At 40.3% G+C, this 27,259-nt stretch overlaps 1 protein-coding gene across 2 annotated transcripts in view; it reads right to left on the reverse strand.

Annotated features, from left to right (window-relative positions):
* Positions 1-26,588, reverse strand: part of cpne5a (copine Va) — a 90,957-nt gene extending 64,369 nt beyond the window's left edge. For both annotated transcript variants that reach the window (XM_008413526.3, XM_008413525.3), the window contains exons 1-4: positions 25,373-26,588; positions 9,666-9,706; positions 8,745-8,791; positions 402-505 (exon numbers count right to left, since the gene is read on the reverse strand). In XM_008413526.3, coding sequence (XP_008411748.1) covers positions 402-505; positions 8,745-8,791; positions 9,666-9,706; positions 25,373-25,482 — 302 coding nt within the window. In that variant the 5' untranslated portion in view covers positions 25,483-26,588. The remainder of the gene's footprint in view (positions 1-401; positions 506-8,744; positions 8,792-9,665; positions 9,707-25,372) is intronic.
* Between the last annotated feature and the right edge of the window lie 671 nt (positions 26,589-27,259).

The raw sequence follows: 27,259 nt of genomic DNA on the forward strand, positions 1-27,259 counted from the left end.
GACCTTTTCAAAAGTAAAAAGGCAGGACAAGCAGGGAGCAGGAGTCTGCTTGGATTTAAAGAAACGCCGTCTCAGACATTTGCTTCGCGGACGAGAGATTAAAGGCAAAACTTAAAATTAAACATTTATAATGCCTCTTCTAATTCTGCTAATCTACAGATGAATAATTTCTCAATGGAGAGACGAGCTGCTGACAAAGAGGCCAAAAGAGAAAAAGACCGATCTACAGAGAGCAAAGTACAAGACAAGGATGAAGTGGAAAGAGGGCTCATAAAATGTTGACATTATAGAGAAAGAGGGATGAATTTGAGAACTGTATTACAAAAGGGTATACAGTCACACACACACACACACCTCGGTGTGTGTTCACAGAGAGAGCCGGATCAAACAGAAAAACTCACACGTCAAAGCGCAGGTTCTGCTTCTCCTCAAAGAAGTAGTCCAGGATGTACTTCCTGACGAAATCCGGGTTTAGCGTGTTGTCTATCACCTCCGTTCTCCCAAACTGGACCAGAACAGAAGCAAAGGAGGGGAAGAAAAGACGAGCAAGGAAAACGTGAACACAGAATTGGTCATGCATAACAAAACACACACCACCACCTCCTCCATCAGCCCCAAATTGACTGTGTTGAATTAAGGGATTCTTATGAGATCAGATTCAATTATCAGAAATCACTGATTGTTTCAATTTTCTGTTTTTAATTCATTCAGCCACTTCACAATAACAGGTGGAAACAAGACAGGGGCACAAATAAATAAATTAACTTGACATATTTTCTTCACAGCCTGGAACAAACAAATCTCTTTTTTAGCTCTAACTAATTAACACTTACAATGAGAAGGGAAAAACTTCAGTGCAAACACACAAAAAAAAAAAAACAGAACCGCAAAGCAGAACCTTCAGTCATAAACAGATAATGTGGCTCCCTGCAAACACACACATGCACACACATTAATTGTCAAATATTAATTATTCAGACTCAGAACTGGCGCCGAGCTGCATAAATAAAACATCCAGAGTCAAAAAGCTACCATAAACTGACACATGTCCTCGTTACAGTCTAATGAGGACAAAAAAATAGAGGAATTTCAATTTCGTGTTTCTGTGACTGCATTCATTAGGGGTAAACTCAAAGAGAGGCACAACGTGGCAGCAGAAAAGTTATTGCTAAAGTGGTGACAAAATATTCTAACTGATGGAGGCTTGCAGTGTTTTGCAAAAGTATTCAGACGTGTTGAACTTTTTGCCTGAGACGACCCCGCTGGAGATCTGACTGTACGTTTAGGGATCTTGTTGTGTCGAAACTCTTCAGCCTTAGTCAGGCTTGTTTCCAGGTTTACATAAACTTCCCTCTTCTTACTTGTGAGGGATTTACCCTCTCCTAACAGGTGCTGTTTTTTGTGTGCTTTATATATTCTAATTTATTTGGGTAAATGTATTGTGTTTGGGGAAGTAACTTGATTTATTTACTTGTTTTAATCATCTTCTCATCTCTTTGAGGTCACCTGGTCATGTGTTGCCATGGAAGCGCGCCCATGAGCAGTGCTGACAAGGACCTGGTGTTTTCCATCAGCCTCATTGGGAAAATCCATTGTCTGAGAGGGAGGAGAGAAGTTTTGGATTTTGTTTGGGCCGAGATTGTTTTTGTTTCTAGTCTTGTTTGAGTTAATTGTAACTGTGTAGACATTTTTTAGGAATAGTTTAGTACAAACGTTTGTTCTTTCTTTCTAGAAATGTGAATGTCTCCACCCCTCTAATTAGTCCTGGTGGAAGCCAATCCCTTAAAAGCCAGGTGGCTCAGCTGAGAGGGAGATTCTCCCTCTTGTTTTGACTGACATGATATGCTGCAAACTGAAGTGTGTGTGAAGCTGAAGATAAAGGAAAAAAAATATTGAGAGCTGTAAAACTGCTGGTTCCAGTCTGGCTTCTTTTTGATCGCAAACTAACACTACTGAAGACATGTGCCTCATCTGACCTGATGACCTGCTTGCTATCTTCCCTGTGTGGATTGTGACAAACTGCAAACGGCATCTATAATGGTTTTCCTTCAACATTTACTTCTTTTACACTTCTATTAAAACCCAAATTTGGAAAGTGTGCAGTTAAAGGTTGTCTAACTGCACAGCAAACTTTATAGATTGTATAGAAGGTAGAATTGTACCTTCTGCTTTACAATGATGTACCCAATTTAAGGAATAAATGAGTATTTACCAAAGCAGCGTTTTGAACCTATCGAAATCTGTTTGTTCGTTAATGTTCTCTAAATAAACTGAGGCCTTCACAGAACAGCTGGATTCGTACTGACAATACATTTAAAGAGAAAAAGTCAGGAGGCACTAATACTTTTGAGTGGAAATACAATACTAGAGCTGCTGAAACCTATGTGACAGTGTGGGTTTGCTGAAGTCTGCCGTCAAACACAAACCATAAATGATTAAGAGCGATGTGGCACCACATCCCTTCTTGCTCCTCCTGCCAGGAAGCGTGAGAGCTCAGTGGCAGCTAATGCCGAGGAGGTGAAATCTCCACAGAGGCAGCAGGGACGTAATTTCCGTGGCTGGCATTGAGGGTGACAGCAGGGGGGCTACAGTATACTCACTTTTGTCCCAGGCATTTGCAGAGGCAGAACAATCAACACCGAAAGCCCTGATCAGCCAACTGAGGCAGCACACACCTCTTCCCTTCTGATAACCGTGACAAGAAAAATTGTGTGGAGAGGTGTCAGAAAATCTATCTTGGTAAAAAAAAAAGATTACAGTCTAGAAGCTTGAAGTGGAAACTCAGGCTTTGCTCAAATTCAGGGAGGCTATATTCTGTCGACTTTGTAGTTAAGTGAAAGTGGTAGGCAGAGGGAAAGCTGTCGTACACTGGGGGGAAATTACAGAGGAGGGTGTCGCAAATTAAGACTTTAAAAATCATGCGGTAACAGAGTAATGAGATGCTGCAGCACTTTTGTGCAATAAACACACAATTTGTCATGGGGACATGGGTCTCCGGGGGATTTACTGCTGAAAGCGGAAAACACAATATATCCATAGCATTTGTTGAGATATACTTCAGCTGATGAGGAATTTGAATGACTGGGAGTCAGTGTGGGAGCTTGGACCGTAACTGGATTAAAAGCTGGTTGGTGGCACAGTGAAAGGGGGCTTCAACCAACCATATCTCCTCATAGAAGAGCCAAAACACATCACCGGAGAGAGAGGCAAAAGAGGCGCTTAGCTTTATCAATGCCGCACAGCTTGACTCTGCTGCTTAGCCAGCTGTCATCAGCACTGTAAAACCTCGGGCCGTATCTCTTTTTAGGAGAGCCATTCAGTCTGCACCCACCGTTTCTAAGCCAGAGGTGGGGCACCTGTGACAGGTGAAGGAAGCTCCTTTTAGCCTGGGAACATCAATTGATGCCCATCATCATCATTTGCATCTTACTCCAAACTTTCTGGCGTAGGAATATTTGCTTGCTGTACTTGCTACCAGTTTAATGAGTTTTTCGGGCGTGCGAGTGTGTGTGTGTGTGTGTGGGTGGGGGTGGTGGGGGGGGTGGGGGGTGTGCGTGTGTGTGTTTGAGGTAAAAAGCCAGCACCAAATTTTGAAAGATGATTAAAAAAAATTCTTACTTGTTCAACTAAACAACACTTTCCCAACTTAAAATCATGCATAAGGCCAAAATCCTGCTTGGCATGTTGTGTGAAAAAGTCTTCAATCAGCCGAATTACTAATGGACTAAATCAAACCCTGTAGTTTCCATCCATCCATTTTCTTACACCCTTGTCCCCTAATGGGGTCGGGAGGGTTGCTGGTGCCCATCTCCAGTTAATGTTCCGGGTGAGAGGCGGGTTACACCCTGGACAGGTTGCCAGTCTGTCGCAGGGCAACACAGAGACACGGGACACACAACCATGCACACACACACTCACACCTAGGGACAATTTGGAGAGGCCAATTAACCTGACAATCATGTTTTTGGACTGTAGGAGGAAACCGGAATACCTGGAGAAAACCCATGCATGCACAGGGAGAACATGCCAACTCCATGCAGAAAGACTGGGGCCAGGAATCAAACCCAGAACCTTCTTGCTGCAAGGCAACAGCTCTGCCAACTGCGCCACTGTGCAGCCCCCTGTAGTTTCCTCAAAACAATAATCTAGTCTCCAAATAATCCAGGTTATTTTCCGACCTTCCAGGTTGTCGCTGTGTTGTCCTGTTCTGAAAGCGACTGCAGCTGGGTCGGACTCCCGTATCTGCTTTGATTTTTTTCATCCCTTAGATCGTACTAGTGGCTTAGAGTTCAACCATTTGCCTCAGTTTATCTCCGACAAAGTCACTGGAATACCTACTGCTGTCGTTTACGCTCATTTGCCACTTCTCAATTCTGTGTTTTTGTGCGTCTGTGCCGTTTTCTCAAACACCCAGCTGGTCGCAGATGGCTGCTCACACTGAGGTTTTTGTGTTTTTTTTGTCCTGTTCGGAGAAAGTCCTTCCTTTACTCTGCTGCCACGACTTGATACAATCAATCATCTACTGCTGCCACAGGACAATATTTCAATAAGACACAAGTTTTATGTCTTATTAGAAACAATGTTTGGAATACAGTTTCGATTCGTTAAGATGAAAAGGTTGTAGATAAAATCTTACATTCGTGACAATTTCTGATGAAAGAGGGTAACAACACCATGAGACACCTGTGAGCAGCAGTGCTTTGTTCCTGTCCTCAGCAGAAGCTGATGTGAATGCTGACAGATTTTCTCAGAATGACACTGGAGCCTTATTTCTTTCCTCCAATTTCCTATTTTTATCTGCCTTCTCTGGATCCAAACTAGGTCATAAAACTCTGAGTTAGATAATTAAAATAATCTTCTTCTTCACACCAAAGAGTCAAACAGATACTCGATAAAGTTTAATCAGCTCAATTCTTAATTTAGAAAAGAGCATTCAGCTTCAGAATAACCATTTCATGGTGTAGCAGAGAAATGCTCTTATTTATATTGTAGGTTTCAATTTATGTCGGACTTAATTTGTGTTATTTAGTTCATGAATGGTAAATAGACACTGACTGGTATTGGACCATATATTTTCTCTGCAAACATTAATGAGCGGTTATATTTTCTGCTCCTCTATTATCAGGAAGATGTATTTCATTTTTCAGATCAAATTAATTGTAACTAATGTTGTGGGACTGATTTGATTTTGATAACCAATTAGACTGGTGGTTTAGAAAGCATTAAAGTCATTCAAATCGGCTAATAGATGTTGCTTTTACAGCCACTGCGAGTCAATTTGTTTTCACACAAACCAATTACTTTGGATCCCAAACCAACATGTTAGTTTGGGGCTGTTACACTTAAAATACTCTTATTACAAAAACGTTGACAGATTTGAAACTTCCCTCATTTGTGGAAGTCTATTGCAGAAAACTTAATCAACCTGCTCCCTCATCCTCAGACGCATCTGTAGAATTAAGTGAGAGAAGAAATTGTTCGACTACATGTTTCAAAACACATAATTTTAGTTTTAAACAGATTTTTTTTTTTTTTTCTGTAAAACGGGAACAATGTTCCTGGTTACATGCAGCGAGCAAATGGGCATAAAATCAAATCTATAGAGTCACAGCACATTAATTTGGTTTCCTCCCAGCATAGGAGTCTTTAAAGACATCACCCAAAAAGAAAAGGCATTATCTATATTCTACAGAGGAAAATGTATGATAGCATGATTTAATTAGGACACCTGCTGAAAAAAACCTGCCGCTCTGCAAACATGTAAAACTGATTGAAGGCGTCTTTTTTACATCCTCCTGATAGCTTCAGTGAGTGATGCTCCTTTTAGTAAAATTCAGCTAAGAAAAAGAAAAGGTTCTATTGGAGCTTGATGTGAAAAAGAAACTGCAGTTTATCGTGAAACAAAAACCAATTAAGGAACACACATTGATTTTGTGCAACGAGGTTAAGGAAGAACTAAGGTCAGAAGATATTATGTACGTAATGTATTTTTTATTTGAGATTTAAATTCATTGTGAGTAGTGATGACAACACAATCTGCATGAAAAACAGGATGTAGCAAAAGGGATGAAAAATGTTGAGCAACCTGAAGAAATCACGTTTTTTTTTTCCAGCAGTAAAACAGTTTGTGTGTAAGAAACAAAGCCATGAATCAGTCGCAACTCTGTAGATTTATATACCATCTGATTTTTCTTTCACACAAAGGTTGCTCTCTTTGAAAATTAGAACAAACTAAGGCACATGTATTTCATGAATAATATAACTACCACTCTCCCAACTCTTAATTAGGATGATGCCTTCAAAGAAGGGCTAATACTAACACCATTTACAAACTGGTTTAAAAAAAGAAGAAACCAGTTTGGTTTTCCACCGTCAAAAAAGAGCTCAAGATGCTACAGGAATTAATGCATCGCTACAGTAAATGTTTGATTTCATTCTGTAATTTTCAGAACCTCTGGCGAAGATTACAGCTAAGGGAGGCAGTTTGGTGAAACACATTGTGACATGAAGTATACCTGCAAACAAATGTTCTCATCTTCCTGGACTAATTTATTAATGCTGCGACTGGGAGCCAAGCTGTGGTTCAAACGGCATTTTATTAAGCATTTAATCAGACTTTTCAATGAAAGTCTTACATGATCTGTGATTTTTTTTTGTTGTTTTTGGTCATGGCTCTGAAATAACCTTCTAGATTAGTTCTGCTAGATGTATGTTTTAATAAATGTCACTTCCTACTCTACCTCTTCAGTCTTCAGATGTTCTGTAAACTGATCATGTCTTATTTAGATGGTCATTTCTTGTGATTTCAATCTTGAAGGTGATTCTGCTTTCATCATGCGTTTACCATATAGCCATTTTATTTTATATTGGTTTGACAAACTATTAAAACTTCCTAACTGATGATTAATGTTGACTTTAACAACTTTTTGCTAAATAGTTATTCTTATGCTTTGACCCTCGAATTTAAGACTAATGCTATCTGCTAGTTGAATAATGACATCACATGTTTAGCACTTTAAAGTTTTTATATGCAGTAAATCAATTTTAAGCTCATACCAGTCTGAATTTGGACATGGCACTACCCTTGTTGTAAACAGACAGTCTAAGAATTAGAAATAAGCCACACAGTGCTGCTTTTTTTTATAGATCTAAAATAAAAGACTTTGACACCTTTGACCTCTGTCTACGTTTGCTGTAATTTTCATTTCTAGGTTTGGACAAGATTTTAAAACTACCTTGATGGTCGATCGGTGGGCGTTACAATAGGCCATGTTTAACCTTACTTTTCCTCGTTCTAAGGAAGTCCCCCAAGATTCTGCTCTTGGACCAAATCTGTTTATATATCAATACACAATAATAAATTCCATCTTTTCATTATTATGAAGGCTTCCTTCATTTTACCATTTAAAACATGCAGTTATCATTTACTCCTTCTACTGTTGTGAACTTCTACTGTTCACAAACTCCGAAATGTTTTTATAAAATCAGAGAAACTTCTTTTTTTTGAGGCCACTCCAATAGAAGGAGTGTCAACATGATGAAAAATTGACCTTTAAAAACTGCGTTGACTCTTTGGAATCAAAACCAGAAGGAAATGCTTTTTTTTTTCCTTCAGACAAGAGTACAGCTTTTTGTTTTTGCTTTGTTCCGAACTGCAGTGATGTAATTTACGGCAGCACTTGACCTTTGAACCCCTCGACGGTGTTTGTATTTCTGCCTTCAGATGCATCACTAGAACAAGCCGTGGAGCACAGCAATGCATATTTTACCAAAGCACAAAAGCTCTGCATTATGACACATACTTTCCTGAAGTATTTAGAACCAATATACTCATTCTTTATAACTATTCAAGCTTCAAGAGTTTGTACATAGGTCAGAGAACAAGATCTGTGTTTAGCTATATGATGCATCTCACACCTAGAGTATGTGGCAACAAACTTCAAATTGATGTCATGATTTTTTCGTAGTATCAGGTTTTAATTGGAAATCTTGTCAATTAAACTGTCACTGTCATCGATTCTTATTATTATCCTTCTATTGTTGTTTTTAATGTGTTATTGTTGTAGCAGCTCCACTAAAGATGAAGGTTCTCCATCAATGTAGAAACATATTAGGAGTCCACATCTACCTAAATACATTGAATCCAACACCTTGAGCTTCCCTTTGTAACTGTGTCACACCAGTTTGCACTTGTATCGCCTCAATCTGGTGGTGTGTCAATCTGGTGGCCAAAGGAAATTAGGTAAAAAACAAACCAGAAGCATATTTTTAATCATTTCTGCAAGCTGTAATGTTCACGGAGAGCATTTGTTGTGCCCATCGCCAAAGTGACAAAACAGAAGCGTGTTTGTCACAGATTTTCTGCACTTCCATCAACTTTGAGTGTGCGTCGTAATTTCCGAGGTTTCCCTCTGTTGTCTGGCTGCAAACTCCTCTAGATTTATCGGTCTCTGTGGTCTAATTACGGCCCTGTTTCAAACAGCCAGAGGGGAGGCCAACGCAGAGAAAAATCTTTACAGATGCGTGTACCTGTCACCTTAATCAGTCACTCGGTCAGACAGCCAGTCAGAAGCTAAGTCGGTGCTGACCGATGCACTGGTGTTCACAGGGTCAATCAATCGCAAATGATTGGCACAGAATATTTACCTTGAGGAGGAGGAGAGGGGGCGACAGAGGGGTTGTGAACAGAAAACAGCCTGTCATGGAGAAAGAGACAGGCTGATTGAGCCTTGTTGATCTCTTACCTCTCGCCACTGCTTCGACTCCACGCCCTGGGTGTACAACACGACCACTGAGATAAGTAGAGAAACAGGAGGGGAAAGACGGAGAGTCACAGAGAGAGAGAGAAAACAGAGGAATTAATCGTCATTGAACAGTTTCGAAAATGCATTGCGAATCCACAAACAGTGTTTGTTTTTGCTCCTTCTCTGCCGACATCCATCATTAATTATCCTGCCACACCCTGACAGCATAATGAAGTAGCAGACTTGATGATTAATGTTGACTGACATCCACTTCTATGGGGGGAAGAAAACCTCTCCAAAATAAGACTTGAGAGGCCCTAGAGCACAATTTACTGTAAGCTATGCAATCAGAGAAACTGTGTCCTAATGGGTGGGATTTTTCTGATTTCGTGGTGTTGCTTCGTGACGAAGCCGGTGCAGGTGGAAATGACGTGACCCAGCATATAGCCTCAGGTTCAGCTGCAGGCGTGCACAAAAAATCGGGATGAGTGTGGTGATTTTTTTTTTCTTTTTTTTCCCCTAAAGCTTATTTACACAAAGGGCTTATGAAAAATGTTTCCTCCATTTTCTAGTCAGTGGCAAAATAAATAAATAAATAAATAAATAAAAATGTTGCCTTTATGACATTTTCCAGTTTCTCTTCCCAAAAGATAGCCATTTGTATTCATGGGCTGCAGTTTATACCCTGCATGCATTATGGTACTTTAGCTCACAGCACAGAAAGGTTGTCACATTACTGTGCAAATGATATGCAGTTATTGAAGGAACACTTTCAAACAACAGAGTAAACCGGATGAGGTTTAAGCTCAGCAAAAATAAAGAGGAATGCAACGTAAAAGCAGAGGAGGCACTGATAAATTATATCCCGCCAAACATTTTCCACCTGAACCAAAACAATAGTTGTTGCAGAAGAGAACTTACATGGGTCGGACTTGGAGAAAGTGTCTCTGTCCAAAAGATTCCTGCAAGAGAGGAAACCAACACATACATATATAAGCCTGCAAAAAGACGTGGGAAACCATATTTACACACATATATATATTAAAAAGACCTCCTACGTGCTTTTAACAACAACTTTACAATAACACTTGGTTGACATAAACCACATCTGCCCTTGAGATTTTATATCCAAGTGTGCAGATCAATCAGCACATGAAAGCCCGGCATTAGGACACCAAGATGTCCGCTGCATACAAAACAGAACAGATGTGTAAAAATGAAGGTGTTGTAAATTAGATTCTTCTAGTTGATCTTTAGCTTTTGACAAAAATTCCCCGACAATTTTAAACATCTTCTAACATTTGGGGAATCCAACGAAACCTAATGGAAATGCAAACAAAGTATTTATGTTGAATATTGTTCCTTCAGGCAAGCGTTAAAATACAAATACTGAATGTAATGTAGTAAGTCAGAGTCTAGTGGGGTTTTGATCGCTTTCCCTCCTGCTCACTGTGTGACAGCAAGAGAAATGGCAAGGTGAAATTAAAAACAATGCAAGAGGTAAATTTATTCTACAACTATGCTACCGGCGATTTTGTTCAAAAAACAAAACACAGCTATCGTTTCTTCACATGGGCTTATTTTCCACTCCACTGAATACCAGGCAGGTAATGAATGAACACTTTCATGACTGGTGTTTTCCGGTTTGGGGACGTGATGTTAACACCACTCACCTTGATGTCATTTGATGCAACTGTATTCAGGAATGAAAGCAGGAAGTACCTTGCATTTTCTGGCTCCAAACTTTAGATAATTTATGCAAAAAAAGTGGCAATATTTTCCTTCAAGGTAAATTAGGCAACAACTCTATAAGTGTATGTGCTGGTAAGGAGGCAGGATATCATCAGTGCAGATTCCTTGTTGCATTATTGGCTACGTACGTTTCTTTCATTGTCATTAACTTGATTATATTATAGAATAGCAGAGACCTCCAACATTGTTGTACACTTCTAACTTTTTTTCTCAGACCTCCAAACAGGTAAGTACCTGAAATAACAGCGCAGGTCTAATCTTTGATTCACAAGATTAAAGCTTATGTGCACTGGGTAACTTAAACAATGTGAGTTTTTTTTTTTTTTTTTTACTTTATCTACTTTATGTGCTTTAAAAGGCAGCAAATATTTAGTCATTTGAGCTCATCATGGTAGCAGTTTCTCATTTTGTCCAATAAATTGTAAACTCTTGCATGCATCAATGGCTTCCACTGCTGTTTTATTACATGTCACATCATAATGACACTTGGGAATGCTAAACGGTTATTCCCTATGAAAGTAATAGCCCTTGTTTTATTGCTTGAGTCATGACAAATTATGCATTTCTTCACCATTTCTCCCGGAAATTTTCTCCCTCGTGCATAAGCACAGGTGAATCTCAGTTTTCACTGATGATACTGATGACGGCGCCAACTTCTGTCCTCCGGTCAGAAGGGGGCGCTGCGTGCTGTAGAGCGCATGCTTTGGAGCGACTGAGACCGTAGTAGTTTGGAAAGTTTGTGCGGCCTTGTCATTGTTAAGCCGGAACATTTATCTTTTCAGTACCTCAGTGCCACCGGGTGTTTTATGTTCTTCGCCCCTCTTACGGGCAAGTGAGGGAGCTAACCCCGAAGACGAGGAAATTTCTCCCCTGTGTTTTCAAACTACGGTCAGAAGACAGAGGAACGGTTAACACTGTGAACAAGAAATAGATGATGTTAGAGCTATGAATTTAGATAGATAGACAGATATCATTTAAAGTCAAGGCTATGCTGGTGATTTATTATGTACAGACAAAATGTCTCACCAGATTCAACTTCTCTGTTGGAGTGCTCAACTGCAACAAACCTTGGGAGCAGCCCCATGATCTATTGGCTCTTGCCTCAAGGCAAAAAGCTGAAGGAAAAAAAAAAACTTCCACAAAAACAACACAAAGAGATTGATCGCGCTATACAAAGCAGTATGGTACACATTCAAAAAAAGAAAAAACAAGCCCCGCACCATGCATCCATGGAAACAATAAAGAATGCTTTAAGTGTTTTTGAAGGCAGTCGGCAGGAAACAATCCTAAAAAAAAGCTTCAAATAAAAGAGGCTTCTTCCGCAGATACACTTGCTACCTAACCAATGAAAACAAAACTTTTTGAGCATACCTTCTGCAACATAATCCGCTTAATCCTTAGCTGTTCTGCCTAAAAAGGGTAACAATGGAGCTGCTCTTTATGGAGAAAATTAATTTGGTGGTTGGTGGGCATAGAGTTTAATTGTGCTCAAAATACCAGAGTGACATTTTAAATCTCCAATTGAAACTGTGATTCTTCTTCTGGCCTAATAAAACTAAATTAGATAGCGAGTGACCGCTTCATGCTGCAGTAGATATGAACCAAATTGGTTCTGTGTCTGTTGTAGTAATTTTTCTTGTGACACCAGTACAACACACTTGGAAATCTTGAAAACTTTCTAATTAAACTTAACTGATTTTAGGAGTTGTTTATTATGAGCATTCGTTCAGGTTGAGGCATGCCAGATTTTATTATTTGGAAAAATAATACAAGCTTTCTGATGTTCAAATTAACATGATAGAGCTGCACTTTCTGCTGCAGCAGTGGTTTGACTATTACCCTGTAAATGCAGCACTCAGTACTAATGTCAGAGTTTCTTACTGGAACAAACTTTGAATATTTTTTCGTTCTCAGTCACTTTGGATAAAAGCATCTACTAAATTATTAAGAAGGAAATGGGCACGCAGCCAGAGCCAACAGCAGAACCGTGGTGGAGAGCTTCAGTTTGTATAAATTTTTTGTCTCTTTTTAAATTGTTTTGTACATAGATACCGGGGTAAAAAAAAAAAAAAAGAGTCCTCCCAAATGATAAGGCTATATTCTCATATAAAAGCACGCTGCAGGCAGAAGCTTCGCAGCATGAAACTGCTCGATAATCAATCATTTCACTTAACATTTTAACTAGAGACATTTCCCTCATGGTACAGTAATCTTGTTTCCATGTATAATAATGCAAAAGCACACACATATGAGTTTTGGTCCTGGTAATTGATTGTGAGCAGTGGGCAATAAATAAACTAAATGCACAGTAGCTGAAAAAAAAAAAGTTCCTGTCCCTTTAGGCGACGGCGGGATTTCAATGAATATAGATGAGAGTTTGGGACTGAATCCAAGCGCATGTAATTTTGTATCCCTGGACATAAAATTTTCTGACTAAGGAATCTACGAGAGACGGGACAGATGCAACATTGCTGGGGTGTTAGCCTTGGGCTGACCTGACAACAGTTGGGAAAACTGTCAGAGTAATTATCAGTGGAGATAATAAAACTATCCGTGATTTAATGGCTTTCAGTGGCCACCTGTTTTTGTATGGCGTCCATTAGCTCCAAACAATTACTTTTCTCTTTATCCCATCTCCCAAAGCAGAGAGTGGATCACTTAAAAAGGAGGAGAGCAGGAAAACATGACATCCAATTAGACCTTCATGCACCTATGCATGGTCACATTCAACACCTTATTGCACGAAGCAATTATAAGTCGGCTCATTATGTAAAGCAGTACAAATTAAATCCAGCGTCTTGTTGCGCACATGGCCAGAGTGGCCATGTTTGAGCCTCACCATTGGCATTAATCTGCTCTCACTAAAGCGAGGCTGCATATTTCAAAACGTTAACTACTTCCTCTGAGGAATCCCCCGTGGAATAAGAAAAGATCATTATCCTCAAAGCTACACAAGAAGTTTGCTGATGGAGAATGAGGTTCGTTGAAAGTAGGACAAACGTAATTAGGTACAGTAGCTTCTCGTTCCCAACGCATTTTATTGACAAGACTTCTTTCTTGTCATTAGCAGGACAACCTTACTTCAGGTGAGGAAATAGTAAAGTTTTCTATTACTCCAAAATTTTACAGTGTTTGCTAAAACCGCTGAAACTCTCCTATTAACTTGTGCACTCGATGTGTAGCAACTCTCTGCATAATTGCTTGTTGAATAAACAAATACTTAAAATTGATTTCACTTGAGACTTAAAAAAAACAACAACAATATACTTTTAATGAATTCCTTGATAAGCTTGATTAGCTCTGCACGCTTCAGCTGAAGGCTGCTGGACTTCTATGGTCCTCAACGCCATTTGAAAGGCTTGTTTAATTGTAGTAGATGGATGAAGAGTTTAACGCTTAAAGCACCCTTCACATTGTTGGCACCCCTGCTGAAAATGTGCCAGAAGCCTAAAATTAAACCCACCTTAAATTACAGTTACAGATTAATTTACTGAGGAAAAAATTGCTTCAGTGAGCTTTGAAATATTTTTTTACCTCATTTTGCTTCCTCCTGTTTCCAGTGGGAAATCAAACTTGACCCCATTTGCTAGTTGAAGTGGTTTTATTTGATTTTTTTATTGCTCCGACTGTAGATCTGAGACGGTCTACAGTCGGAGCAATAAAAAAAACTGGAAGACTTTCAAGTTCGGTGTTATGCTGATTTTACTACACCACATTGCAAGCACTTACTCATAATCTTATGAACTTAGGTGTCATCTTGATCATTTTCCTTTTGATCCTTTAGGTTTTGTATGATTTCAACCACATTTAACAGTTTTAGGTTCTTTATGGAAATGTTTTGACAAATTATCCAGAATTACATTTGTGAGGTCAAACACTAATGTTGGATAAGAAAACCCTGGCTCACAGTTTCTTGTCTATGATTTTTACCAAAGGTGTCCAATTGAGGTCAGGGCTCTGTTATGTTCTTCTTCACCAAACGTTCTCATCTATGTCTTTATTGACTTTGCCTTGTGCCCTGCAGCCCAGTCGTGTTGGATCAGGAAGGTACCATCTCCAAATTGTTAAATATCTCCTGGCATCTGCTAAACCCTGATTCATCTACTGGATCGCCAGACAAGGAGCTTTGATTTATCGCTCCAGAGAAAATGTCATCGCCACTTTAGAGTTCAGTGGAGACGTGCCGCTGCATCCAACACTTTGTTGACGCCACTCTTGCATGCAGCTCTTCTTCCACAGAAGCTAATTTCATGACGCTTTCTGTTGCTCACTATGTTGTAGCTGTTGACTCTGCAGAAAGTTGGCAACTTCTGTGCAACATCTGCTGACCCTGCTCTATTATTTTACACTGCTTGCCACTTTGTGGCTTTATTGCTGTTGTTCCCAATGTCTTCCTCTTTATTATGATGCCACAGCTCACTGTGGCATCATAATACTGAAATCTAGTAGTGAGGAGACTTTACAACTAGACACATGCAAAGGGAGCATCCCATCATCCTGAGCATTGACCAATAGCTTTGAAAATGTTTTTAAAAGCAGTCTGCACACCAAGGTGATGGATTTGACAGACCTGTAGAAAAGTCTATCAGGGGTTTAAATAGGTGGATTAATATTTTTGTCAAGATGTGTTTGAGCAAAAGAAACAATTTCATTCTAAAAACTACTGATGCTTCCTATAAAAATCCTAATGAAAAAGTTATATTTTTAAAACCTATTCGCAAAAAGGGACATAAAAAAAATGCAAAGAATGACTGAAATTGACGTAAACATGTTGATTCCATCAAAGTCTTGCAGTCATCTTTTGATTTCATTACAAAGTACATTTACGCTTCAGGGAAACAGAAAGTGAGAAATTACTAATAAAAAAAAAAATCCCTTTCATGGTTTGATCAAACTAAACTGCAAATGTATAGATTTTAAAAATGTTTTAGTTACATTTAATTTACAGGAATTTATTCCAATGCTTTTGTATAAATAATAAAACCATTGGAGTTTTTTTTTCTCCGCAAAATGTTTGGGTTCAAATCAAAAGATGGACTTCAGAGCAAAACAGTGCTGCAGGAATAAAAGATCAATATAATTAACTGTTGTTTACAAATCATATCCACTTTAAATAATGGCTCCTGTATTGGCTATTATGGAACCCTCTAGGGCATGCCACGACTAAATCAAGAAGGCGTTATTTGAATTTGCAAAGCATAATAGAAAATAAGTGAGTCCTCTTCAATCTTATCTGCAAGTTCTTACAGGCTTTTCTAACTGTGTCAAGATTGGCGGAAAAAAACAACAACCAGGAAATGTTTTTCTGACACCAACTGCGATGGAATCAAATAATTGGAAATACATTCACCCTCTTAAACAAAGAGAACAAATTACTTCTCTTTAAGAGAGCGACAGTAAATGCTGCTTTATATGGCTTTTCAATTACACTCACTCTTGTTGCAGGATATTTTATTTCCATTCAAACCAGATTGGTTTTTAAACGATAGCAAGAAGAAGAAAGTGAAATGGGTGGTTCTGAGGTCGACTCTGACTCTTCACTTACTCCCCTGCCTTAAGGCCGACTCTGCTTTCACTGAGGACACACGTTGTCTATCCATTCAAGCTTCATGGGGTCAACAGGTCAAATTTTTTGTCTTTTGCACCCGAAGCAGTCCTTAGAGGTCAATGTTCAAAAGAAGCAAACAGTGGCTGCATAAGCTCTTGGGGAATCTGGCCAACCCCTTTAGAAGTAATAAAAATCCCATTAACAGTCAGAAACTTCCTGTTTTTCTCGTGGGAAAATCTACAAATATCTGCAGCACATAACGCAGACAGCCTTATGAGATGTTGTAAGAAGCATCACATCCGAGATCAAAGCTAATATATCAGGGGAACATCTGATAAACTGATGTGTGGTTGTGTTTCATGACTGGAAATCGTTTCGGGTTGTCTTACAACCCCAACTCCTACAATTGTGTCACGTCCGAATTCAGATTAAAGCTGTATTTTTATGAAGCACAAAATTGGAGCCTTCGTCAAATTTCAAACCCGTTCTGCCCCTTTCCATTAGCAGAACACCAATAACTTTCACTGGGAAGGAGCCAGGTGTCTCATTCTACTTCTCCATCTGTTAAATTATTCAGATTTAACCAGGGATCTCTGTGAGCTGGCGATTCCTGCCGCAGCAGAGAACTCCCAGGGCAGCCATCTCACCGGCAGTGACAGAAACTCCGTCATAAACCTGCTGTTCTGCTAGTTATAATAAATGAGTATGCACATACACTGGGACTTCTCAGTTTCAGACTGGGTTTTGGTGTGGAACTCATGTCTGACCCAAGAATAATATTACTGCTAATTACACGGTGACAGGTCTGGGTTTGTGGAGAGAAAGCCGAAGGAAAAGAGCTCTGGTTTGATATGGGTGTTATATCCCTGGTGCAGGGCTCTGCACAGACTCTTCTTTACATTCAAAGCCATTTCCTCAATCTTTTAGTTCCCTCTGAACAAATGACGGTACATTAAGTGGACAATCATGGTACCAATGACGCGCGACATATTTTTTGACACATTTGAAACATTTTTCATGGCCTAAAATGATACCGATCCAGATGTAAATTGTGCTAAATATGAAAACAGTTTCGTTTTTGCACCATGTAATTAATAATTCATATTTGAAACTAACAGAAATTAGATTTTCCCCATTATGTGTGAAGCCATCAGAGACATGCTTTAATTGAAATCTCTTTCCAGGTGCACAGCCCAGGGGGCAAAGTCATCATTTCTTAAAGCGTTTGTTTCCGACGGAGCCATGATGAATTCATAGCCTTCACCGTGTCATTTTTAACATGTGAATACTTTCAGTCACTGAAAGGATTAGAAAACGATGAGAGAAACCACATATGGCTAACTTTTTTTTTTCCTTCCAGCAAAAAGGCACAACAAGTTTTTTAATCAAGTTGTGGCGTTAAAACAGAGGGGAGCTTCCAACACGCCTTTCATATGGTTTACTCTTCAGTGAGACGCTACCTGAAGTGCGAAACTCGAGTTTTCTCCAGCTGCATGCAGCACAGAGTAATGCAGCTGTGCCCTTCCCCACCAGCTGGAAAAAACCTGCTGTCTTTTTCCTTCACTTACAAGTGTGATGACTTGGGCTGTTTGGAAATGTTTCAAGCTGTGAGAGTTTGAAAACTAAAAGAGGTAAATCAACCCAACTTACAGGGATAGCATCTTTTTAAAAGCTAAGGCTGGCATGCTCTGAGAGTCATGTCTTTAGAGCAGCTTGGAGGCAGACAGTCCAACCAATTAACCAGCTGAAATCAGTGTGTTCTTCACTGGAGCAGCCAAATGGAACCATATTCTGTACCAGAAGCAATTAAAGACAACTAAAATTTTAGTGATGGTATATTTTGTGATGGTCTACGAATGAAAATTAAAATGATGACAAATAAATGTCGCACAAAACATTTTTCTAACTGTAAAATGAACTTCTTTGAGCTTTCCATCATGTTATGATATTCCCTTGTCAAAAACATAATTGGAGTGTTGCCTTGTTTCTTTCATGCATTAATCTCCCGTGGCAACCATCAAGGGGTGCCTAGGAAAAGGCGGCACTTGCTTTCACCAAGCGCCGCCTTTTCCACAGAGCTCCTCCTCAGAGCCACAGTCTCCAAGTCAAGCTTTCGCTTCACAGAGCAGCCCTCCCTCATGATTCTCTCACTCGGCTCCTTCAGACTAGCCAGCAACAATTAGTAAAGACCTGGCGGAAATGTGTGTCTGCTGAGCAAAAATACAAACTACTTATCAGTGAAGCGCTGGTAAAATTTTGTTGTAATGACTTCGTGAAGGAGGAGTTTCAGAAAGGGCAAGAACTTCTTAAAGAGACAGAGGCCCAATTTTGAGGTGTTAAATTCCAAAGTCAAATTTCTTTTAAGTCATGTTTGATGTATAAACATTTTTAGGACAACTGAAGGTAACAGTTACTCTAAAACAGTATTAGATCTTTATTTTTTTTACTTGAAAGTTCTGTGGAAATGCTATGATACGATTTAATCAAGACATTCCTAAAACATGATTATGAAACCAGTTGAAAGAATTGAAGCTAATTCTTGAATACTGCAGCTCAACAAATGGCCACTTTAAATCAAGTCCAAAATATTTTTCAGGAATCTCCATGTTGCAAAAAAACTTCCATACAGATTTGTATGTTTTGAGAGACTAAGACTTAACATTCTGCCCAACATGACATCTGTGCATAGGTAGTTTTTAAAAAATCTCATCAGTCTGAAATGTTTTTACAGTTTTCCCATCCATAATTAATAATGGGACCAAAAGAGTGACAGGTGAGTGTTGACCTGTCTAAAGAAGTGACAGAGTGTCCTGGCCATATTTAACTACATGTCACTGCAGCTTTCAAAACTCAGAATGCCAGTTTGCATCTTCCAAAGAAAACAAAAATAAAAACAAGTAAAAAAAAAGTTTGAGACAAGCCTAAAATCAGCATCCAACATGTAGAAATTCCTACTAATATGGCAGGTTTTTGTCATGTTAAAAGAGCCTCAAGTCATTCCAAAATTATAACATACTCTTAAACTAATTGTTGAAGCATCTTTTGTTTCATCTGTCAAATTTATGTCTGGCTGGATAAATTCAAAACTTTTCTGCTCATGGATTCATTGTTTTGGTTTCTGATATCTCATTTTGTCACAGTTTTTAGACAAAAGCGGACACATATTTTTAACTTCATAATTTTAGATTCCAAGACAAAAAGTAGCCGTGCATGATGCTGCCACCACCATACCTCACTGCGGACATGGTGTTCCACACTACTGTGGCAAAAATATAAGTATTTGTGCACAGAAATATTCCTTCTGTTTTCTTTCTCAAAATTCTAAACTTTCTGCATATATATATTCATGCATGTACATAATTTTATTTCCAACAAAGTTTCCACATTTCTACTTTACATCTACAGGTTGAGTTCTTGAAAGTGAAAGCAAATTCCTTGTTTGTGCACAATCTATGTCAGTAAAGCTGATTTTGATTCTGATTCTGGTTGTTATATGATCCTTAGTCATATCTTCTGTCAAACAATTGTTTTCTTGTAAAATACAACACTAGGTATTTTGTTTACAGTTACAACTAAGTAAGGAGTAATGCTTTCCTCTATCGTATTTTAATGATTTTCTTGACTTTTTGATCTGCAGAGAAGCAGTTTTACAAGAAATGTATATCACATTTGTATAAAAGTCAAGAAGAGAAAGGAAAGACACACATTTTTCACATTTCTACAACCATAGTTTCCAAAATGACTCTAAAATGACCAGAAGACCACATTTTGGAAAAACAAATCTGATGTGGCGCATTGCTTCAAGAATCATTTCACATTTTTCTATAACCTCCGGTCACTTTCTGAAAGATATGCACTATTCTCCCCACAGCGAAAACAAAATGTAGCTGTTTATAGGTCCACTCTGTAGACACATTTCCATCCACCGGGGCAAAAAATTTCCCTTTTGGCTACATGTCCACTCAAATGTATCAAACAGAGCTCTCCAATCTGACAAAGCTTGTTTTGGCCTCCAGCTAAGATTGTCAACCAGTAAAAGACCTTCAGCATATGCAACAGTGTGTCGAAACCTGACTAAACTGGCTGCTACTGCTTGTGTAAATCTGCCACCAGCCCCTGACACATACATCTTCTAACAGACTCTGCTGACCCTTTGGCAATCTTGAAAACAGTGACAAATTCAGGCTTGATGTCTCCGAGCAACATGGGGATATTTGATCTCTTACTCAACGCACCGACTTATAAATTTATCCACCTTTCACATAAACTTCCTTTAAATGTGATGGACAACAAGAGGAGTGGTTCAAACCTCTGTCCTGTCAATCCGTCATTGTGCTTCCACGGCCTCCACATGTGCTGCCATGTGTCCCAGACGAGAAGATATTAATAACCCTGACACCCCCAGAAACGCAGCGTCTGGGATCCAAACTCATTTTCACCGTGTCATGAGTGCATGTATAATTATACGCTTCGCCGGCCTCCGAGACCCGCCTGTTTAAATCATAACGCTCCCGAAATTGAAAGAAAAAAAAAAAAAGAATAGCTGCTTTTTGACACTCGTGTGTCTCACAGGACCTGATCCTCCTAACAGATGTGTCAAAGGATTCACAAACACAACCGGCCCTATAGAATAAAACCCAAGCGTTTGCCCCAGGTCAGTCAGAAAATTGAAACTTCTCTCTTTCTTCAAGAGGGCTCATTAATATTTTATACTCCTGCACAATCCAAACTAGTTTAACTCGAACTGTCTGTCTGCAGGGGGGAAATAAAAGGGATTTTGAAGCAGAAAAAAAACAGCTCACGGGGGACAACCGAGACCGGATAAGAGCAGCAATCTTTATCCTTAAAAACATCATAACTGCAGCACAGTTAAAATTTTTATTAGCGCACTCAGATAAAGGATTCATTTATCACACAGCATACAGCGCCTTGTAAATGTATTAATACTCTTTGAACGTTTTCCACATTTTGTTGCATTACAGCCACATGCAAAGTGGTGCTTGATTATTAAATGTGAATGAAACTATTCTCAAAATGATTTAAAGATAAACATCTGAGAAATGTGCCCTAAATGTTCCCCTAAATTAAATCCAGCACAACCATCAGTGTTCAGATACCACATAATAGGCAAATAAAGACAAATAAACAACACATGTGTGTAATGTGGTCTTACTATACATTCAGCTCCTCCTCCATTAGAGTAGTGGTTTTCCATTTTGGTTCTCTGGACCCACACCACTGCATGTCTCTGGTGTCTTCCTGCCTCCACACACCTGACTTTTATAAATGGGTGAATGCCAGGCTTCTGGAACACTTAATGGCATGCTGAGGAGGCAACGCGTTTGTTTCATTCAGGTGTGCTCGTGCAGGGAAACGTCTAAAACATGAAGGACGGCAAGTCCTGAGGTCCAGGATCGAAAGCCACTGCGTTAGAGAACATTAGTGAACAAACGGCATCATTAGGACCCAAGGAGCACTTTATCTCTGACAAAAGAAAGGTCAGAGATAAAGCTATGGAGAAGTTTTGGAGCACATTATAAAACAACACGCCTAGCTTTGGATCACAAGGGCGTCCACCAAAACTGGGCAAGGAAAAGAGAAGAAGTCACAGAAAAGTGGCAAGATAAAAAGGCACTGACTGTTGACAGAAAGCCAAAATAATTCCTGTTGGCAGGTGTGGGGGCGATCCAGCAAGCATGGCCAAGAATGTGCTCTAAATGCAAATCCCAATAAAATAACTTTGCAGTTGCAACTGTAACGTGCCAAAAATGTGAGAAGATTTGCAAGGAAACTACGATTTTCCAATGCACTGTTTCAAACAGCATTTCATAGTTTGAGCAGCGATACCACACATCCTAATTGTCCTGGTGATTTCATTATAGCTCAGGCCATCTCTGCAGCAGGAATTGCTTTAGGTGGAGATCAAGAAGCAAGCCACAAGCTTTCATTAGATACCAGGAAGCACCAATCAGTGGCCCCATGTGCCTGCGGAGCTCTCCTGTATCAGGACACAGGCATTCATGTGACCTCTTTGTGTGCCTCAGCAGGTAATAAATCCCTCAGGAGCGACGGCTGGCTCGGCAGAGTTAATGCAGATCCGAACCTCATCTTTGGAATGCAGCGATTCGACGCGATGCCACACTAACCAATCATTTTTGCACAAATTGAATGGCTGAAGGTAACTCCGGCGATGCGCCAGAGATCAAGACGTGGCATCTTCATCTCTGTGAAATTGGAAATGGCGGGGGTCGCTGATGAAGTTTCATGTTCGTGATTTCAGGTGGGAGGCTGAGCTGAAGCTGCTGTGTCTTTCAGCGGTAAACTGGTTGTGTGTTTAAACACCCTTAAGGGGACAGGTGGGAAAAGGCGTCAGGCTGTGGCCTTGGTGCTTGGTCGTTTTATTGCATTGAAACAAATGATTACGCGTTGTTCCCAAACTTCTTATTGAATTACTAATATATTTTCTTCCCTTAATGTGTAAAAAAAATGAAACAATCTACCATCCTCACCTAGCGTTGTCGTTGATACAAAGAGTTTTCAAGCTCATTGCTCTGATGCCTTATACTGATTCCAGTATAAAAGTTTACATTTTCAATCATCAGAAGGATGTACATGTATGCGTCATCTAGCCAGCCAAAGTGAGGCAGAGGAGGAAATGTCTTCCTTAAGTGAAACTCTGGCACCGTTTTTGTAACATTCATAGCTAAAAGGCTTCTTCACAGTGGAGCAGCAGAGCTAAAGCAAAGCCTCAGTTTCCCTGAAGCCATTGTACATGGGAACTCTGAGACCGTCTGGCGGGCTGAGATAGAGAAAGGCCGCATCCTTCAATCGAGTAGGACCCACATTTACCGCTTTGTTCATAAACATGAAGTGGCAAGCCACATGGAGAACTTTTTTTTTTATTTAAATCATTAAAGCTGCTTAAATGCTAACAAATGAATACATTCCTTAGTGCCACTTTAGAAGTGAGGTCAGGTGCCAAGGAGCCGCCGGCCCAAACCCGATAAACTGGATCCACTGGTGAGGCAGATGTAGGAAGAGGGGCCACTTGAGTGTGAAGAGCCGTCTTATCGGCGCACTGGAGTGTTGTTCTTCCAGCTTTGATGCCGACACTCGAGGTACGGCTCACTGGCTGACCTGCGAGCAAAACCAATCAGAGGCATAGACGGGGAACAATGTGCTATCATAGCGATGTGCGCTTGTTTTGATAAGCGTCTGTCTGTTTCGGCCCCTCTAGTTTGTCAGGAGGGTACGAGAGGGGGAGGTTGGATTTGCTGCAATATCGGCAGAGGGTTATAAGAACGCCTGAAGGGCAGCGCGGCATGGTTCAATTTCATGTGCTCTGCAATCTCTGAGCTTTCAGGCTTACTAAATCAATTACACAGGGTTGTGGAGCCTGTTCCTCTCTCACTCGTAATACCCATAATGCCCATTGTTTCTCTATGCTTCCCGGGGAAGACCGAACACAGACTTCCTGCAAAGTTGATGGCTGCATACTTCATCTGTTCAGCTCTTCAGCTGTCTGCACAAATCTGGATCCTTGATGCCAATGTAGGAGGGTGGACTGTAGCGATGAGCGCAAGTCACAAAGAAGAACATGTAAGACTTCAGCAGACGGTGTTTCAAGACCCAGCGAAAGGAGGACTCGTTTTGTTCCTCTCTATCACACTGTGTCCAGGAGGAAGTGGTTTGGTTCGGAAGGAAATTGCTGAATACGAAATGGTGGAGTCTCAGGCCAACAGCGCAGCTCCTGGTTTATAGTCGGCGGGGGAGAAACACGGCCATCTAAAGCCTTATGACACACCAAAAACCAGGAGCTTCAGGAGCTGCACAATGCTTTGGTTGTATAATGCTTCTAACAGGAGTCTCTTAGAAAGATCAAAATCAGGTGGAATTAATGTCAGTAACAACTCATTGTTATATTGAGATCTAAAAATGTTCTCTTAACATTTATTTTACCTTTCTCGGTCATCAGTGAAGGCACCTTTCTTGACATTACTGCAGTCATCCCCTTCTTCTAATCACTAATAAAAGCCTTTGCTTGTTTCCATTGAAATAGTTGGACAATTTATGTTTGGGGAGGAGCTCCAGTCTTTGAAAGGCCTCCTTGCCATCACCCTCATGTTTAGATCTCTTCACACATTTCTACAAAGATTTCCATTCAGCATTAATGTTTATTCTTCTAGCCAAAATAAACCTGCTACCACTGAGAGATTAGTTTTGGGTTGGTACAGGGAAGAGACAAATCAAATTCCAGATATCTAGGTTATTAGTCCTCCAGGCACCTGAAACTTTTTACAGGAATACATTTTATAATCAGGTAAAAATATATAATGAATTCCTAACCGGCTTTACAGATTTAAAGATTGTTTTTTTTACACACCTGATTTGAACAAAGCAATCTTTTCTTTGCCTGAGTGAATAATATACAAACAGAGAGAGAGTCAAATAATTCATGCTTTGTGTTTGGTAGATGAATCCCTCGCCTGTGGCTGTTCCTCCTTCATTTACATAGCATTAACACTGTAAGGCGATTCAGAGAGCGGAAGATTGTGGATCAGAGCTAAATGACGCACAACTGTAGAAACATTGCAGAGCCAAATAGTTTTATTATTCCTTGTAAGACATTAGTTCACTTTTGCACATGTCGAGTCAAACCTCTCCACCTGCAGCCCCACCCTACCCAAGTGACACTTAGCGGGGAGGCAGGGGAGGTTCTTTTTCTTCCACGACTGCTCAAATGAATCTTTTTTCTTTCTTTCTCATTTTATGAGGGTAAAATGGCTGACGCATCTTTGACGTCTTTGTAGCGATCTGCTTTGGCATTGTCTCAGAGGGGGAAACCTCTCGGGTCTGCTCATTAAGCTCAAGAATGGCTGGTTTTTGCGCGCTTGGAACGCGCGTCGCAGCAACGCACAAGGTAACGTAATTAAACTAACGGTGGATGAAACAGAGACCCGGGGTATCATCCGAATGTTTGTTTTTTTTTTAGATAAACTACAAAAACATTGAATAAAAGTTTAGTGGTAAGGATTTGCATGGTTTCACTAAATCAAATCCAAATCCGATTTAAGCGCCATTAATTAGTGCTAATGTTACTTTTCTGTATGCGCATTATGGCGTTCTTTTCCGACGTCGTTGTAATCCTAAATGGTTTTGTGTTAAATTCCTTTCTGTTGCTCTTTTTTTAATTAAACTGTGAAACACGCAGTAGTTCCAACAATAAACTGTTTATTACACCATGTAGGGATTCGGTCCAGTGTATTGTAACCATAACGCGCGGCGGCTTTCCAAGCGCACGAGCACGAACAGCACCACCGGAGCTCACCTGCAGGACACTGTGATCTCCACTTTGGTGGCAGGGATGCTCCCACTCATGGGGTCGAAGTCACAGACCGTCGCCGTGGCCTCCACCTTGTCCATTACGTCCCCCTCCATGCGTGCTGGAGACCCGGGCCAGCTCCTGTGGCCGTGTGAGTGAGTTCCGCTGGAGCCGGACAGCCGAGGGCGGAGAACCGCAGCGCGGCAGCCGAGAGAGCAGGAGCGAGCGCGGTCCAGACAAACCTCCTGGATGCGGTCCGCCGGACGGGCAACAGCATGGAAAGTTTAATTAAGGCGGCGGTGGGAGCGGCTGCGAGGCGACTGGCTTAAAAGCAACGTGGGGTTCAAATGCCAGGACCCATCAGTTCAAACTCTGCAGAATGAGCTCCTTCTGCCTGAGACCGAGGCGCTTTGAAAAGTAAACGCAGTGAACTCCACCCCTCCTGCCTGCATTCTCTAGCTGTAGCCTACATGCAGAGCTGTGGCTGACACTGATTTATGGTGAACTGATCGTAATTTTGCTCTAAATTAAGTTGGATGAGCCTCTAAGAGAAAATCAATTTTTCTTTAAAAAAAAAAAAAAGGATTGTCTGAATCTCCTTGCAGTTCAGAACAGATGAATATTTTTCAATCCGCTTTTAGATTTTTCCTGAGAATAAACCCACCTTCAGCGAGTTAATACCTCCCCTAAAAAACATTTTTTTTTTAAATCTGAAAATCGCTCCGAAGATAACCGGTCCATCAACAACCAGCTCCCAAAATGAAGTGAGAGGTTGCGTGGTGCTGTTTCAGCATCTGGACAGCTCCTCAGACCGCTGCAGCTCCACGCTCAGCTCTCCTTTATCTCGCCACTATAAGTAACCTGAAGGGGCGAGAAAGATTTCCACCCGCCACCAGAGTAATTCAAATTGAAACTACCAGAGGCAAATGTGCTAATGCGCATAAAGCGAGAAATGCTTCGATTAAAAAGTTGCGGATGACTGACAGAGAGAACACCTTTGGAGCATCACACTGAATAAGTTCTTCCCTCTAACATCAATCATACAGGTATCAGCAGAGGATAAAACGGAGGTTTGAAAAACGATGCTGATTCATATCAATAGACTATAATGTGAGATATATGAGAAGTGACAGAAACGTCACATCATGACTTTGCACCAGCAGCCTTTGGCATCCTCCACAAGAACGATGAGCCTCAAAATATCAATGCAAATGAAGCTGGTTGCTCACAGAGAGTTGTAACTCATTGAAAGGAAGAACTTCTGTGAAAAAGAGGACAGGTCAGAGGAGTGACTGCAGCCTTGAACCAGTTGTGAGGCAAAGCGCTTTCTGGAGTTTGACAGATTCTCCAAACCTGATTGGCTGGAGCAGAAGCTTCCAGATCCTCCACACAGAAACATCCAGAACATGAGCCAGAACTTTCATAATATGTGTGTTTAAGTCTTCCTCAATAGTGGACAACATGAGAGGATTCTTATCTGTGAAAAGAAAAATAGAAAGTTGTTTGTTTTGGGGTTGTTGTTGTTTTTTTATTCAGCGATCAGGAGATTTTAAAGCACTTCCTGCTTCCCTCTACTAACAAACATTACGAAAATTCATTTTCCAGCATGTCTGGGCACAAGCGAACCAAAAGCTGGTTCAATGAGTTACTCGACTAGTAAATAAAAATGAACCCCACAGAGAACCTAGAGAGGAACATGCAGTCGAGAGCCGCAGCTGAATCAATATTTCAATATTCTGAGAAATCTTAATAGCTGTAAATCCTTCAGATTTATCACTCTGTTTTTCAATTACATAACACAATTGGAGTATTTTAAATCAAAGTAAAATCACTTTTTGAGCAATTTAAAATGCAATGACTGGTACATTTATCTACCTCAAAGAGAAAAATCCA

Source organism: Poecilia reticulata, chromosome 7 (assembly GCF_904066995.2).
Source record: "Poecilia reticulata chromosome 7, P_reticulata-male-v2, whole genome shotgun sequence".
Classification (NCBI taxonomy): Eukaryota; Metazoa; Chordata; class Actinopteri; order Cyprinodontiformes; family Poeciliidae; genus Poecilia; species Poecilia reticulata.